Here is a 14,882-nt window from a genome sequence, read left to right as displayed (position 1 = left end):
GAGGGCCCTGAGCTTAGTGATGAACCTGGAGGGCCCTGAGCTTAGTGATGAACTTGGAGGGCCCTGAGCTTAGTGATGAACTTGGAGGGCCCTGAGCTTAGTGATGAACTTGGAGGGCCTTGAGCTTAGTGATGAAATTGGAGGGCCTTGAGCTTAGTGATGAACTTGGAGGGCCCTGAGCTTAGTGATGAACTTGGAGGGCCCTATGGTGTTAAAGGCTGAGCTACACATGGCTCTGATCTCTGTTTGTTCATAGATGCTGTCACAGCTTACAAGATAAAGCAACGTTTCATGTTGAAGAATCCTCTTCAGTTCAAACCCCACTTCTCCTAACCCGTCTTTCCTCCCTTCTTCCCTGCATTCCTAAACTCTTTCAATACACATAGAAATAGAATGGGGAAGTCTGTTCTATTCATTCCATTTCTATGGAGGAGACATCTGAGCCTCATACTGTTCTTGTTTTGACTGTGAATATTGTCTGTCATCCTGATCCAACTCTGGTCTAGTAGCCTGTTGCAGCTCTGTCCAGCACTACTGATCAAGCTAGTCCAACACGTTCACTGTAGAGAGAAACAACAGAAGGGGGAGAGAGAAAATGTCAGAGTGAAAGGACAAACAAAAGAGCCGAACAAAGATTTAAGAGGAACACGTGCAGAAAAACATGCTAAAATTGAATAAAGAAATCCAAAAACATACTACCAAACAGCCACACCAGGCTCCATCCAAACCAACATCCAACCACCAGTTTGGATGTTCCACCAAAACAGCCACAGCAAGCTCCATCCACACCAACATCCAACCACCAGTTTGGATGTTCCACCAAAACAGCCACACCAGGCTCCATCCACACCAACATCCAACCACCAGTTTGGATGTTCCACCAAAACAGCCACACCAAGCTCCATCCACACCAACATCCAACCACCAGTTTGGATGTTCCACCAAAACAGCCACACCCGACCAGTGACTCACGACACGGTCACATGACACAGTTTGATATGAGAAGCAGCATATGTCTAACTTACTTAATTACTCTTACATTACAAAGAGTAAATCCAGTATTGTACACAGTATAACATTATTTTAGCTCAATCTGGAATAAAGCTATTTATATAGGCCAGAAAAAAAGACAAGAAAAGTCAAATGAACATAGAATTTGAAACAATAATGCCCTCTTATGCTTGGGACATGTAAAGGCATGTAAGATTCCTACTACAATACTGCCCTGTAGTGGATCTTAGTAAAATAACAGCTGCAGACACGGTGTAGGGTGAAGTTGCCCCTAAATGCTGATCTTGGGTCAGTTTAGCATTTCCCCCACTAATGGTTGGGGTTAAGATTGACGGAGGGGAAGCTGATCCTAGATCTGCACCTAGAGAACACTTTACCCTGTAGCCAGACACACATTGAATGAAACAGTGACTACATGGACTTGGTCTAATAACCTGGACCAATAACATGTCAGCTTATAGATACTAGCACGTTTTGTAAAGGACCAAAACACTTATTTCATGAGTATTGTAACATTTTAATAAACAGTGCTTTCCCCATTTTTTATTACAAAAACACACAGGCAGTAAAAATCTAATTTAACCAAATAAGTTATATTGTAGTAAAAAGCACTTGAGATTCCATTCCATTTTACATCATTAGTGTGAAATGAACCCCATAAGAAAATAGCATACAAAGTATGCATTCATAGAGTTTAATTCATAGATATTCTTAATGTAAATAAAATGTAAAGTGTTTTATTCCCTTAACTAATTGAATGAAAGTGAATAAGGCTTCCAGCTTCTTGGCATTCGTGGCATGCCCTCCCTCAATTTCCTCCTTAATTCTGTTTTACAGTATTAAAATAACATTTCAAAACAAACAATTGCCCATGACAATCTTGTTGGGAGAAAAATAATAATAAAAAAAGGGTAAGGAGAGATAAATTGAGATAACAAAAGAGAACAGTCAGGATAAAACCTCAACTGGCTAAATTATATTTTAGAGTGATATTTGACTAGAAAAAGCAAACTTGCAAGTGGCATTCCACACACTCACAAACGCTCCAGAATGCATACACATCACACACTCAAACACACACACACCAAAGAGGCTGGTGGGAGGAGCTATAGAAGTATGGGCTGTTTGTAATGTCTGGAATGGAATCAGTGGAATGGAGTCAAACACGTTGTTTCTGGTGGTGGCAGGTAGCCCAGGAGATAAGAGCATTGAGCCGGTAACCGAAAGGTTGTTGGTTGGAATTCCCGAGCTGACTAGGTGAAAAATATGTCGATGTGTCCTTGAGCAAGGCACTTAACCCTAATTGCTCCTGTAAGTCGCTCTGGATAAAAGTGTCTGCTAAATGACTCAAATGTAAATGTTTGATACTGTTCCATGTATTCCATTACAATGAGCCCGTCCTCCTATAGCCCTCCCCGCCAGCCTCCTCTGACACACACACAGTGCATAGTACCCAGGTAGGTTTAACTGGGCCCAGTAATAGGAGCCGTTCCTCTCTGCTCCCCACTGTGGATGACTGCTTAAGGAGAAGAATCTTCAGCCTGCTCGTTTGTTGCCTTGGCGACAGATAGAGTCTGGTCTGGCGCTTGGCAGAGGCGATAGAGATATGGAGCTTGGCAGAACGAGATATGTCGACAATAAGATAGTCAGATAGATAGAGACATCCTTTTCTAAGAGTCCAGACTATAGGCATAGAATAAATAGAGCGGACATACCCATTCAAGTCAACATCATTCAACAGTCAACATCATTCAACAGTCAACAGTCAACATCATTCAACAGTCAACATCATTCAACAGTCAACAGTCAACATCATCATCATGTTTTCCTCCCTCTTTCCTCCTGCCGTAATGATGTGGTTAGTGCTATCCCGGAATCTTTGGGATGTCCATACCCTAAACCCTAGCTTTAAACCCAACCCTAACCCTGACCCTAACCCCTACCCTTAGTTTACCTAAACCGTTTTAATCTGGATACAAGGAAGAAGGGTGTCATCAGGGATCATGTGGTTGTTCTATCTACTGCACGTTTACAATTCTGTTTCACATCTCTTCTCTACTCAGACTGTCTTTAGATGTAATTCTAAAACCTCACAGTTCAAAACAGACAGCGAAAGCAATGTCTTAAATAACCCTAAACTACAGTCAAATGAGAAAGAGATCTCCAAAGCAACCTGCCGCAAAAACAATCCAAAATCACAATAATACAAGAGACAACAGTGACATTATTAATAACAATATTATTAACAAAAAACAACATTAACAATTTGATATAATAAGCAGAAAAGCAACAGTAACTCGTTGAATATAAAAAGAACCTTTGTAAAATTGATTGTCGTTCATCCAAAGATAAAAAGCGTTAAAAACATCCAAGGCATCGACAGTGAGGAGAAACACCACATGATGACTATAAAAAAGTGATCAGGGTAAGGATTCACAAAACTAAAACCCAAAAGAACAGCACTTGAAACTAAGACGAAACCAGTTTGGTGAACTGAGGACCGACGCATCTGTGCAAGCTTTTGGCAGCCTTGAGTGTGTGAAAAAGTCCCAAACAGGAAAAAAGCTGAAAGTCACACAACGATGTGTGTTCTGTTCTCTAAACTGTTCCTTCCTTCACATGTAGGTAAGCCTCCACACAGGCAGTGTTACGAGAGATGGAAGAAGTGAGACATCCCACCTTTTCTGGTTCATGTACAGTCAATGAACTAAGCGGATCAGACCCAGCTACTAAAGCATTGGTGCCTATGGGAGAGCCACCCCCTTAAGCAGACTGGAACTGACCATTTTTTTCAATGGTAAACGGCCTGAGTGGGAAATCTTCATTTATCCACCATCTTTGGTGTTACCACCACATCAGTCTATCTGGGCTTTTCATGACCTGGAAGTCCTTTCAACTTCAATATTGCATGGCCCCAATCACTCATATGGTGTCCTTCTATTCATAATAACATATCAAACTGGGGAGCAGAGAGTAGAGAAAGCAGTGGCCAAGCTGGGTTGCATTGTGGCTCATGTAGTCTTGCATTGCCAGGCATCACAAACTATTCTAGTTGTTAAAGACTGCGATGGGGGCGTGGCTATATAGTTCCCACCTGATGAGTCTGTGTGTTGTGATTGGCTGAAAGTGCTGGCAGGAAGAGGAAGAAGCCAGGGGTGGATGGCAGACAGGAGAAAGGAAAGTATTGGTGTTAGAGAGAGATGGCATGGCTTTCTTTCCTACCCTACTGTGTGCCTGAGAGAGAGTTAACCCCTGAACACTTCACAAGCAGGTTAAAGGGAAGAGGGAGAAAACGTGTGAGAGAACTTGTCCCTGAAAGTGTCAAGATAGGAGATCCTGTTCCATGAAACAATACAAAAGCAGTTTGTTTATAAAGACAGTTTGTTTCCAGAGAGAAATGCTGCTAAAGCAGGCGTAACAAGAGGGCGTAACAAGAGGGCGTAACAAGAGGGCGTAACAAGAGGGCGTAAAATGTCCCTTGAGCACTAGGAGCCGTAGCTGAACACTCGAGGGCGCTAGGGTTCTGAGGCCTCAGAGTTCTGCTCTGTTCTGTTTGTTACCCCTCACCCTGCCAGTGGAGAGGTCTGTCTGTCTGTCTTAGCCAGATAGATTGAGCGTGCACTTGCCATAATGGCAAAGACAGGTGGGGTGGGCTCGTTTTCTCTCTATGGTCTTAGTGCCAGTCCTCATCTTCCTCTTCATCATCATCTTCCTCAGATGAGTCATCGTTTGTGCTGTCTCCTCCAGCTGTGTTCCCCTCCCGTTCCCCGTTCTGCCGCGCAGCCAGTAACGCTGCAGCCTCTGCCGCCGCCTGGGCCGCTGCCCTCTCCTCCGCCTCCTTCTGCCTCAGAGCTGCGGCCTTCTTCTCCTGCTCCGCGTGGCTCTTCATGTGGGCACTGCGGCTCTTCACCTTGTAGAAGATCCTAAGGGGAGGAGGAGGAGGAGGAGATGCACAGAGGTTAGAGTTCAGAGAGAAGACTGGGTTGGCTTCATTGTAAGCTTTCGTATCTGTGGACAAGCACTGTATGGTGTTGGTTTATGGTTCAGTGTAGAAAAATAGGTCCGCACTTCAATTCGAGGAGTGTAGACTTTGTCTTTACACAATCACTGTACTGTGTGTGAACCTTGAATCTGAAGGAAGGAGAACTGATGAAGTCCAGATGCCAGAAACATTTGTCCACGTGTAAATGAAATATCAGTTTTCCTCACTTCATAATCTAGGTTCACAAACCATACAGTGCTTGTGCAGAAGAGAAGGTCCGCTCTCGTGGTATTTCTACTGTGAATCTAGAATTGTATGAAGTGCAACACCATGATAAGGCAGAATACTGCAGAGTAGTCTACAGTATATGGGCCAATGAGGACCCGGATAATGGGCGTGTTGATAATTAGTACACTGTCAGTCACTGGGCAGAGCTGCATAGACTGGGGGCATGGCATGCCATATCACTGCTGTGTTTCAGTTGCTAGGAGACAGTTGATAATAACAGGACTGCGGTTGCTAAGGGTGAGCTCTTCTATCAAAATTGGCCAACTCTGCTTTATTCCTTCCTGCTCAAACAACCACCAAGGAGCACTTCTCACTATGTTATACACGTGCATGCACACACACAAACGCACTCACCCACGCACACACAGTGCTCGGAGTGCTTCTCAAATCAGTGTTTTTGCAACCAACAACATCTCTAAGATTCCAACATTTTCCAACCAACCAGTAGAAGACAGTTATCCTGCAGATGTTGTCGATATCTCAGCACCCTTTGATCAAGGGTTCTTCTCCAATATACAGTACACATCACTACTACCAGTCCATACGATTCACTCTCAGAGTGGACAACCTCGAATTGCAAAACAGCAGGTTGGTATTTATATTCATGACTCTTGCCCTGGAGGCAGCTCTGCAGAGTGGTCACTACTGTCACAGACACAATGTCATCAAATCTGATTTTAAACATAACCTTTACCCTAAACTTAACCACACTGCTAACCCTAATGCTTAAGACCAAAAAGCTATTTTTGTCATGATTTGTTTTCATATATAGCCAATTTGGACTTTGCAGCTGGCCCATCAAGCGGAAATCGCTCAGTTCTGCCTCAAGGGCAAAATTCATGGTAATAAACATCAACTTGCTACAAAATATTGACAGATGTTGTACACTTTGCAATCAATCAATTGGAATAGCTTTATTCAAATCTTGGATCTCAAGACTATGTTTCTTTTATATACCATTTAGCATTTACTCCATGTTCTACCAACTGAGCTTCCAAGTACCTTTAACCAGAAACCAACTGAGCTTCCAAATACCTTTAACCAGAAACCAACTGAGCTTCCAAGTACCTTTAACCAGAAACCAACTGAGCTTCCAAGTACCTTTAACCAGAAACCAACTGAGCTTCCAAGTACCTTTAACCAAAAACCAACTGAGCTTCCAAGTACCTTTAACCAGAAACCAACTGAGCTTCCAAGTACCTTTAACCAGAAACCAACTGAGCTTCCAAGTACCTTTAACCAGAAACCAACTGAGCTTCCAAGTACCTTTAACCAGAAACCAACTGAGCTTCCAAGTACCTTTAACCAGAAACCAACTGAGCTTCCAAGTACCTTTAACCAGAAACCAACTGAGCTTCCAAGTACCTTTAACCAGAAACCAACTGAGCTCCAAATGCAGTACCTTTAACCAGAAACCAACTGAGCTTCCAAATACAGTACCTTTAGCCAGAAACCAACTGAGCTTCCAAGTACCTTTAACCAGAAACCAACTGAGCTTCCAAGTACCTTTAACCAGAAACCAACTGAGCTTCCAAGTACCTTTAACCAGAAACCAACTGAGCTCCAAATGCAGTACCTTTAACCAGAAACCAACTGAGCTTCCAAGTACCTTTTACCAGAAACCAACTGAGCTTCCAAGTACCTTTTACCAGAAACCAACTGAGCTTCCAAGTACCTTTAACCAGAAACCAACTGAGCTCCAAATACAGTACCTTTAACCAGAAACCAACTGAGCTCCAAATACAGTACCTTTAGCCAGAAACCAACTGAGCTTCCAAATACAGTACCTTTAGCCAGAAACCAACTGAGCTTCCAAATACAGTACCTTTAGCCAGAATCCAACTGAGCTTCCAAATACAGTACCTTTAGCCATAGAACCACATAGAGAGTTGGGCCATCTTTGACAGTTGACGGCACCATGTTGCTCTGCCAGTAGCCATCTAAGACCTTCTAATCTAAGACATGTCTCAGACACTTACCGGCCACACTTCTTGCAAGGGAACTCTCCCTCTGGTCCGGCGGGGCCCTTGGTCCCTGATATGGTCCCGGTCTTGGGAGGCGGCCGTGGTTTCGAGGGGGCGCTGGGAGGGGGCTGAGGGGGGTGACTGACCCGGGAAGACATCTGGTCTCTCCTCACATCGTCCTGTGTCTTCAGCACCAGGACCGCTCCAGCCTGCACACACATTTCAATACTTAATTTGCAACATTATTTAAGCATTCAAAAGATCATAGATGCAAGGACACAGGCATGCATACAAAAAGCACCTTCTCCTCCACATTGCCAAGCTGCGCATGACAGCTGATCACTGTCAGAGTAGTATCTTGCCAACTGCTTTGCACACACACACCTCTGGTCAGCACACACACTCACACATCTCCCAGCTAGAGCCAAACTAACCTGAACATTGCATACCTGGTTAGTACAAAATACACTCAACATAATAAGGCTTGTTTTTGACACATTTTTACATCAGACCATACAAAACATAACAAAGCTCAAAGTTTCACCAAAGCTCAAGAGGCCACCTTTTAAAACCATAGCTTTCTACCAGATCACCCAACTAACTGCAGAAAATGGGGAACGGGTCAGTTTTATGAGTCATCGTTTGCTGACAGAGTCAAATTACGCAACATGGGGAGAGAGGAAGCCAGCCAAGTCAGCTGTTCAGTGTTTAGCCACTAGAGGGCAACAGACTTAACAACGCTGCAGCTTGGTTTCCCTATCCACTATCCTACTGTGAACTCAGTCAAGGCAAGTTCAAAAGTGCAAATGTTGTTTACTGCATGGGGGCATCAGTGTTGATTACACAAGAATAAACATAACACATACATACATGAAAATGCTCATTCATCTTCTAGTCAGCGTCTCCTCCGTTCCAACACACAGACACACACTGTCCCTGAGTCTCCCACTCACGTTCTCTGTGGCCTGTAACGTCTGTGTCATCCTGCTTGGACTGGAGCCCCGCTGCTTCCTGTCAATTGACCCCTCCCAATTCCTGTTGTCTTCCTCTTCCTTCCGAGATTCTAATCTCTGAGAGCTCTGAGAGCTCTGAGAGAGAGAGAGACAGAGAGAAAGGGAGAAAGATAAGCAATGTTCCCTTGGGACTGCCGTGCAGAAGAAATATAAGCTAGAGAAGCACGATATTGAACTTCACTGAACTTTCTAGAGTTTTCGCCGTTAGTTAACACTATAAATGTTTCCCTTTACTGTTGGAATTGTGATAGAATCAACACAATATTAGCCACTTTCAATGGAACATACCGAAACAAAACGAACTATAAAATACTTTAGTATGCAAAACTAACTATGCAAGAGATTTTGTTGTAGGCAGAACACATCGGAGTCGGATTCTATTGACAGGGCCTCCGTACTCTACACAGACCGGTGTGCCATAACCAATCAGAGCTGCAGTAGGCCTATATGCAAATAGACCATTGCCATATATGGATCTGTGCCATTCACTTTAAACTGGACTATGTTTACAGCATGAGCGGTCATCAGTAGATGTGCTTGTTTTGAGATCAAAGAGAGAGCTACATGTAGCAACATGTGCAAATTTGTACATCTGTTCATATCCTTTGGTAGTTAGTGAATTATTAGCCCAGTTATAGATCATTTGTAGTTAGCAATGCGGGAGTGATTGCTTCCTGCAAGAGCACAAAACGTGTACATTTCTACCCATCTTCGAAAAGTGAGTCAGTTATAGTTTTTTTTGTGTCTTGAATGGACAGTGTTGCATTTTTGAGACAGGCTTGAATAAGCTTAGCAGCCAATAGGCAGAGGGTAGTATAATTTGTCTGATTCTCTGTAATAATGGTATGGGAATAATGATGCATTTTATTTTGTAAAGTGGTTTCTGGCATCAAACAACACAACAACATTTTCAGTCTGAAGGACAAGTGGATAAAGTGGTTAATGTAAAGCCATGCGTGTTTCATGGAATGTAGGCCTACATTGACACCACACACTGGCTGCTACTGTAGGCTGAATGATAGAACAGCTATTTCCATGTTAAAATGCTATGGCATACATTTTCTCCATTGTTTTTGATGGTAGGCCACACTGGTAGGCCTACATTATGATCAAATAGCCACAGTAGCCTGCCTACATGGCCACGTTTAGAACTGTAACTTAAAGCGGGTACAGCCTCAGGGTTCACAGTAAACCACTGTTAAAACTGTAACTTAAAGCGGATACAGCCTCAGTGTTCACATTAAACTACTGTTAGAACTGTAACTTAAAGCGGATACAGCCTCAGTGTTCACAGTAAACTGCTGTTAGAACTGTAACTTAAAGCGGGTACAGCCTCAGTGTTCACAGTAAACTACTGTTAGAACTGTAACTTAAAGCGGGAACAGCCTCAGTGTTCACAGTAAACTACTGTTAGAACTGTAACTTAAAGCGGGTACAGCCTCAGTGTTCACAGTAAACTACTGTTAGAACTGTAACTTAAAGCGGGAACAGCCTCAGTGTTCACAGTAAACTACTGTTAGAACTGTAACTTAAAGCGGGTACAGCCTCAGTGTTCACAGTAAACTGCTGTTAGAACTGTAACTTAAAGCGGGTACAGCCTCAGTGTTCACAGTAAACTACTGTTAGAACTGTAACTTAAAGCGGGTACAGCCTCAGTGTTCACATTAAACTACTGTTAGAAATGTAACTTAAAGCGGATACAGCCTCAGTGTTCACATTAAACTACTGTTAGAACTGTAACTTAAAGCGGATACAGCCTCAGTGTTCACAGTAAACTACTGTTAAAACTGTAACTTAAAGCGGGTACAGCCTCAGTGTTCACAGTAAACTACTGTTAGAACTGTAACTTAAAGCGGGTACAGCCTCAGTGTTCACAGTAAACTACTGTTAGAACTGTAACTTAAAGCGGATACAGCCTCAGTGTTCACATTAAACACACGCCGGAAGTTGTACATCATATTCAAGCTTGCGCTCAGCAGAACTGAATTTATTTGGAGGGAACATTGAAGACAATAATTATTGTACAAAGATTGCTTATGTAGTGTTGTATCTGTTGGTAAAGGGATGGATTGTTTATAGAATCTGTAAATGCTTATGTACTACTTGTGAATGTGTTATAACATCCTTTTGTAGGTAGTCAATCAACTCACCTTGTGGTCCAGCTCCTCCTCAGTGTTCCTGCTCTCAGGTGGGTCCGTGTCTCCGTAGATCAGAGCTCCGTTCCGACCCGTCTTCACCTGCCTCTTATAGCTGTAGTAGAACTCCACACACTGAGCCACCGTCTTAGTGCTTACCTGAACCACCAGACACACACACAAACACACACACACACACACACACACACACACACACACACACACACATCAACAGACACTTCATATCTAGGCCTAGTACATGTTTTAACATACTGTACTGTGTTTTCCTGCTTATAGAGTCTCAAAACTCTATTTGAGTGGTCCACCATGTGGCTTTTAAATCTGTATTTTGTATTCTCAACTAATGTATCTGCTTCCAACTCACACTCTCAAACACATAGATCCTCTGAACGCAGCTCACTCTCCAAATCCCAACTCAGAGGTAACTCTGTTCTTGCCATAATATGGACTTGGTCTTTTACCAAATAGGGCTATCTTCTGTATATCACCCCTACCTTGTCATAACACAACCGATTGGCTCAAACAAATTCAATTAACTTTCAACAAGGCACACCTGTTAATTGAAATGCATTCCAGGTGACTACCTCATGAAGCTGGTTGAGAGAATGCCAAGAGCTGTGCAAAGCTGTCATCAAGGCAAACAGTGGCAACTTTGAAGAATCTCATATATAAAATATATTTAGATTTTTTAAACACTTTTTGGTTACTACATCATTCTATATCTGTTATTTCATTGTTTTAAATGTCTTCACTATTATTCTACAATGTAGAAAATATAAAAAATAAAAACCCTGGAATGAGTAGGTGTGTACAAACTTTTGACTGGTACTGCACATGTACTGGTACATACCAGTTTCTGGACCATGAAGAAGTCTTTCTTATAGGCAGCGATCCCTTTGTTAAAGCAACTTCTCTCTACTGGGGTCCAGCTGTCTGACCCTGAGAGAGAGAGAGAGAGAGAGAGAGAGAGAGAGAGAGAGAGAGAGAGAGAGAGAGAACGAGAGAAAATGAGAGAGAAAGAAAGAGAGAGAGAGAAAGAAAGAGAGAGAAAACAGACAAAAGAGTGGTGGGGAATTAGACGGACAGACATTGACTGGTGACTGTCTGCTCCTGTATGCACAGGGTGGACACACACACGACTGGTTGGACAAACAATGGTTCTCTGTCCTCTGCTTGGGATTAACCAAACGCCACAAACCCAATACCCCACTCCTCTCCCACTCTACCTCTCACTCTGCTCCCATCATCCCCAGCGACACTCTCAATCCTCCACAGTTTCCCTTCCACAGCCAATCCCCCCCTCTCTCCATGGACCCACACCGCTCCACCCACTCCATCCCCCACCAGCTAGCACCTCCCCTCCCTTCAGCTGCCATTGTTTAAGGCTGAGGGGGGCTCTGGAGCCCATCCCTGTTACTAGAGGGGAGGAGAAAAGGACTCATACAAGTATTCAGACAGCACAGGCATGCCTGCAGGAATGCACTTTGACATAATCCAATGAAGTTTGATTATTCTAATTTCGTAAAAGTACCCACAGAGATTTCTGCACCGAGGCTTGTCTGCAGGAAGAGTAGACAACCCACAGAGATTTCTGCACTGAGGCTTGTCTGCAGGAAGAGTAGACTACCCACAGTGACTTAGAAACAAAGTAAGAGAGTGCCAGAGGAGAGAGCAGTGCAGTAACCATAGACATAATACTGTACAGATATAAAGTGTTATATGTAGGGTTGTAGAATTTCTGTAACTTTTCAAAAAATTCCCAGGTTTTCCAGAAATCCTAGTTAGAGGTTTAGGGATTTTCTGCTTTTTCTCTCCTGATTCCTGGAATTTTACAACCAGGATTTCTGGAAAACCTGGCACTTTCAGAAAAGTGAGCAGTATTTTTCAACCCCAGTTCTCTGTCTTGACCAACCGGAGTAGTGGTAGTATCCTAGACGGTGGTTCTTTGGGAAGATGGGGTTTTTCAATAGCAGGAGGGCCAACGCTTCCTGAAAACCAAGAACAACAAATCAATCCAACCATTTACAAATTAACTCTGAAGAGTAATACATGAAAAATGTCCTGTTTGTTTATTTTTTGCAACAGCTTATGAGTCTCCGAGCAATACTTCAAATCAAGGTTTACTTGGCTGGAGCACACACAGGACACTGATCAGAGTTCTACTGGATATTGAGAGGCTGATCTGTCCCTAATAATGAGGGGATGAACTGGGAAATATACTGTAAGAGAGCAACATGTATCCTGCTGCTGCAGAGACAGAGAGAGAGAGAGAGGGAGAGAGCACTTCACACACTGACAGCCACCCTCTGTCTCCTTGACAACATCATGGCCAAATGCTGCAAGCTGGAGCCACTAGTAAAAGCTGTCTTCCTCTATATCTCAGCCCCTCTAGCTCACGGTCTCTCTCTCTCTATCTCTCTCATTGAACACATTGCTGGGTTTCTGCCCAAGGCCCCATACATGACCTTTACTCTAGTGTGTCAGCATGTGTGTGTATACTGTATCAGTGTATGTGTGTGTGTGTAAGTGTTTTCTACATTGGAAAGATGGAGCACTGAGCATATCTGATATCAAAACAACACCTAGATTCAAGGAGAACATGGATACTAGCAGGAATAGTGAACTCACTAGCCACTGTGCTGCACCACATCTGTTACATGTTAGATACACAGCAGTTAACTTTGCTGAGTGACAACACTAACAATTCCTCCACCCTAATACCTTTACCATACCATACACCCTAATACCCTTACCATACCATACACTCTAATACCCTTTCCATACAATACACCCTAATACCCTTACCATACCATACACCCTAATACCCTTACCATACCATACACTCTAATACCCTTACAATACCATACACCCTAATACCCTTACCATACCATACACCCTAATACCCTTACCATACCATACACCCTAATACCCTTACCATACCATACACCCTAATACCCTTACCATACCATACACCCTAATACCCTTACCATACCATACACCCTAATACCCTTACCATACCATACACTCTAATACCCTTACCATACCATACACTCTAATACCCTTACCATACCATACACCCTAATACCCTTACCATACCATACACCCTAATACCCTTACCATACCATACACTCTAATACCCTTACCATACCATACACCCTAATACCCTTACCATACCATACACTCTAATACCCTTTCCATACCATACACCCTAATACCCTTACCATACCATACACCCTAATACCCTTACCATACCATACACCCTAATACCCTTACCATACCATACACCCTAATACCCTTTCCATACAATACACCCTAATACCCTTACCAAACCATACACTCTAATACCTTACCATAGAACCTAATGTCCTTACCAAACCATACACTCGAATACCCTTGCCAAACACCCTTACCATACCATAGACCCTAATACCTTACCAAACCATACACCCTAATACCCTTACCATACAACACACCCTAATACCCTTACCATACAATACACCCTAATACCCTTACCATACACCCTAATACCCTTACCAAACCATACACCCTAAAACCCTTACCAAACCATGCACCCTAATACCCTTACCAAACCATACACCCTAAAAGCCTTACCAAACCATACACCCTAATACCCTTACCAAAGCATACACCCTAATTCCCTTGCCAAACCATGCACCCTAATACCCTTACCAAACCATGCACCCTAATACCCTTACCAAACCATGCACCCTAATACCCTTACCAAACCATACACCTTAATACCGTTACCAAACCACACACCCTAATACCCTTGCCAAACCATACACCCTAATACCCTTACCATACCATAAACCCTAATACCCTTTCCATACCATACACCCTAATACCCTTACCAAACCATACACCCTAATACCCTTACCAAACCATACATCCTAATACCCTTACCAAACCATACATCCTAATACCCTTACTAAACCATACACCCTAATACCCTTACCAAACCATACACCCTGATACCCTTAACATACACCCTAATATCCTTACCAAACCATAAATCCCTAATACATTACCATACCATACACCCAGTGGTGGAAAATTTAAACAATTTTAATATTTGAGTAAAAGGAAAGATACCTTATGTCACGTCCTGACCAGTAATAGGGGTTATTTGTTATTGTAGTTTGGTCAGGACGTGGCAGAGGGTATTTGTTTTATGTGGTTCGGGGTGGTTGTGTGTTTAGTGGTGTGTTTGATTTATTATTCCGGGTTTTGGGCACTGGTCTATGTTAATGTATTTCTATGTTTAGTCTAGTTCTTTGTATTTCTATGTTTAGTTTATTGGGGATTGGACTCTCAATTGGAGGCAGGTGTTTTCTAGTTGCCTCTGATTGAGGGTCCTATATATAGGTATGTGTTTGTTTTAGTATTTGTGGGAGATTGTGCTGTATATAGCTTTGTTGCCTTACCGGCATGTTATTAGTCGTTGTGT

The 14,882-nt window shown here is 42.9% G+C and overlaps 1 protein-coding gene across 2 annotated transcripts in view; it reads right to left on the bottom strand.

The window, feature by feature from the left end:
- Window positions 1-1,507: 1,507 nt before the first annotated feature.
- The window catches only part of LOC106611281 (mitotic deacetylase-associated SANT domain protein), a 36,807-nt gene continuing 23,432 nt past the window's right edge, over window positions 1,508-14,882 (bottom strand). For both annotated transcript variants that reach the window (XM_014211326.2, XM_014211325.2), the window contains exons 8-13: window positions 12,327-12,402; window positions 11,265-11,353; window positions 10,409-10,552; window positions 8,199-8,333; window positions 7,261-7,454; window positions 1,508-4,934 (exon numbers count right to left, since the gene is read on the bottom strand). In XM_014211326.2, the coding sequence (XP_014066801.2) occupies window positions 4,685-4,934; window positions 7,261-7,454; window positions 8,199-8,333; window positions 10,409-10,552; window positions 11,265-11,353; window positions 12,327-12,402 (888 nt within the window). In that variant the 3' untranslated portion in view covers window positions 1,508-4,684. The remainder of the gene's footprint in view (window positions 4,935-7,260; window positions 7,455-8,198; window positions 8,334-10,408; window positions 10,553-11,264; window positions 11,354-12,326; window positions 12,403-14,882) is intronic.

The sequence above is a fragment of the Salmo salar genome, chromosome ssa09 (assembly GCF_905237065.1).
Source record: "Salmo salar chromosome ssa09, Ssal_v3.1, whole genome shotgun sequence".
In the NCBI taxonomy this organism is placed as follows: domain Eukaryota; kingdom Metazoa; phylum Chordata; class Actinopteri; order Salmoniformes; family Salmonidae; genus Salmo; species Salmo salar.
Note: the sequence above shows the minus strand (reverse complement) of the source record. Positions and strands in the feature narration are given on the sequence as shown.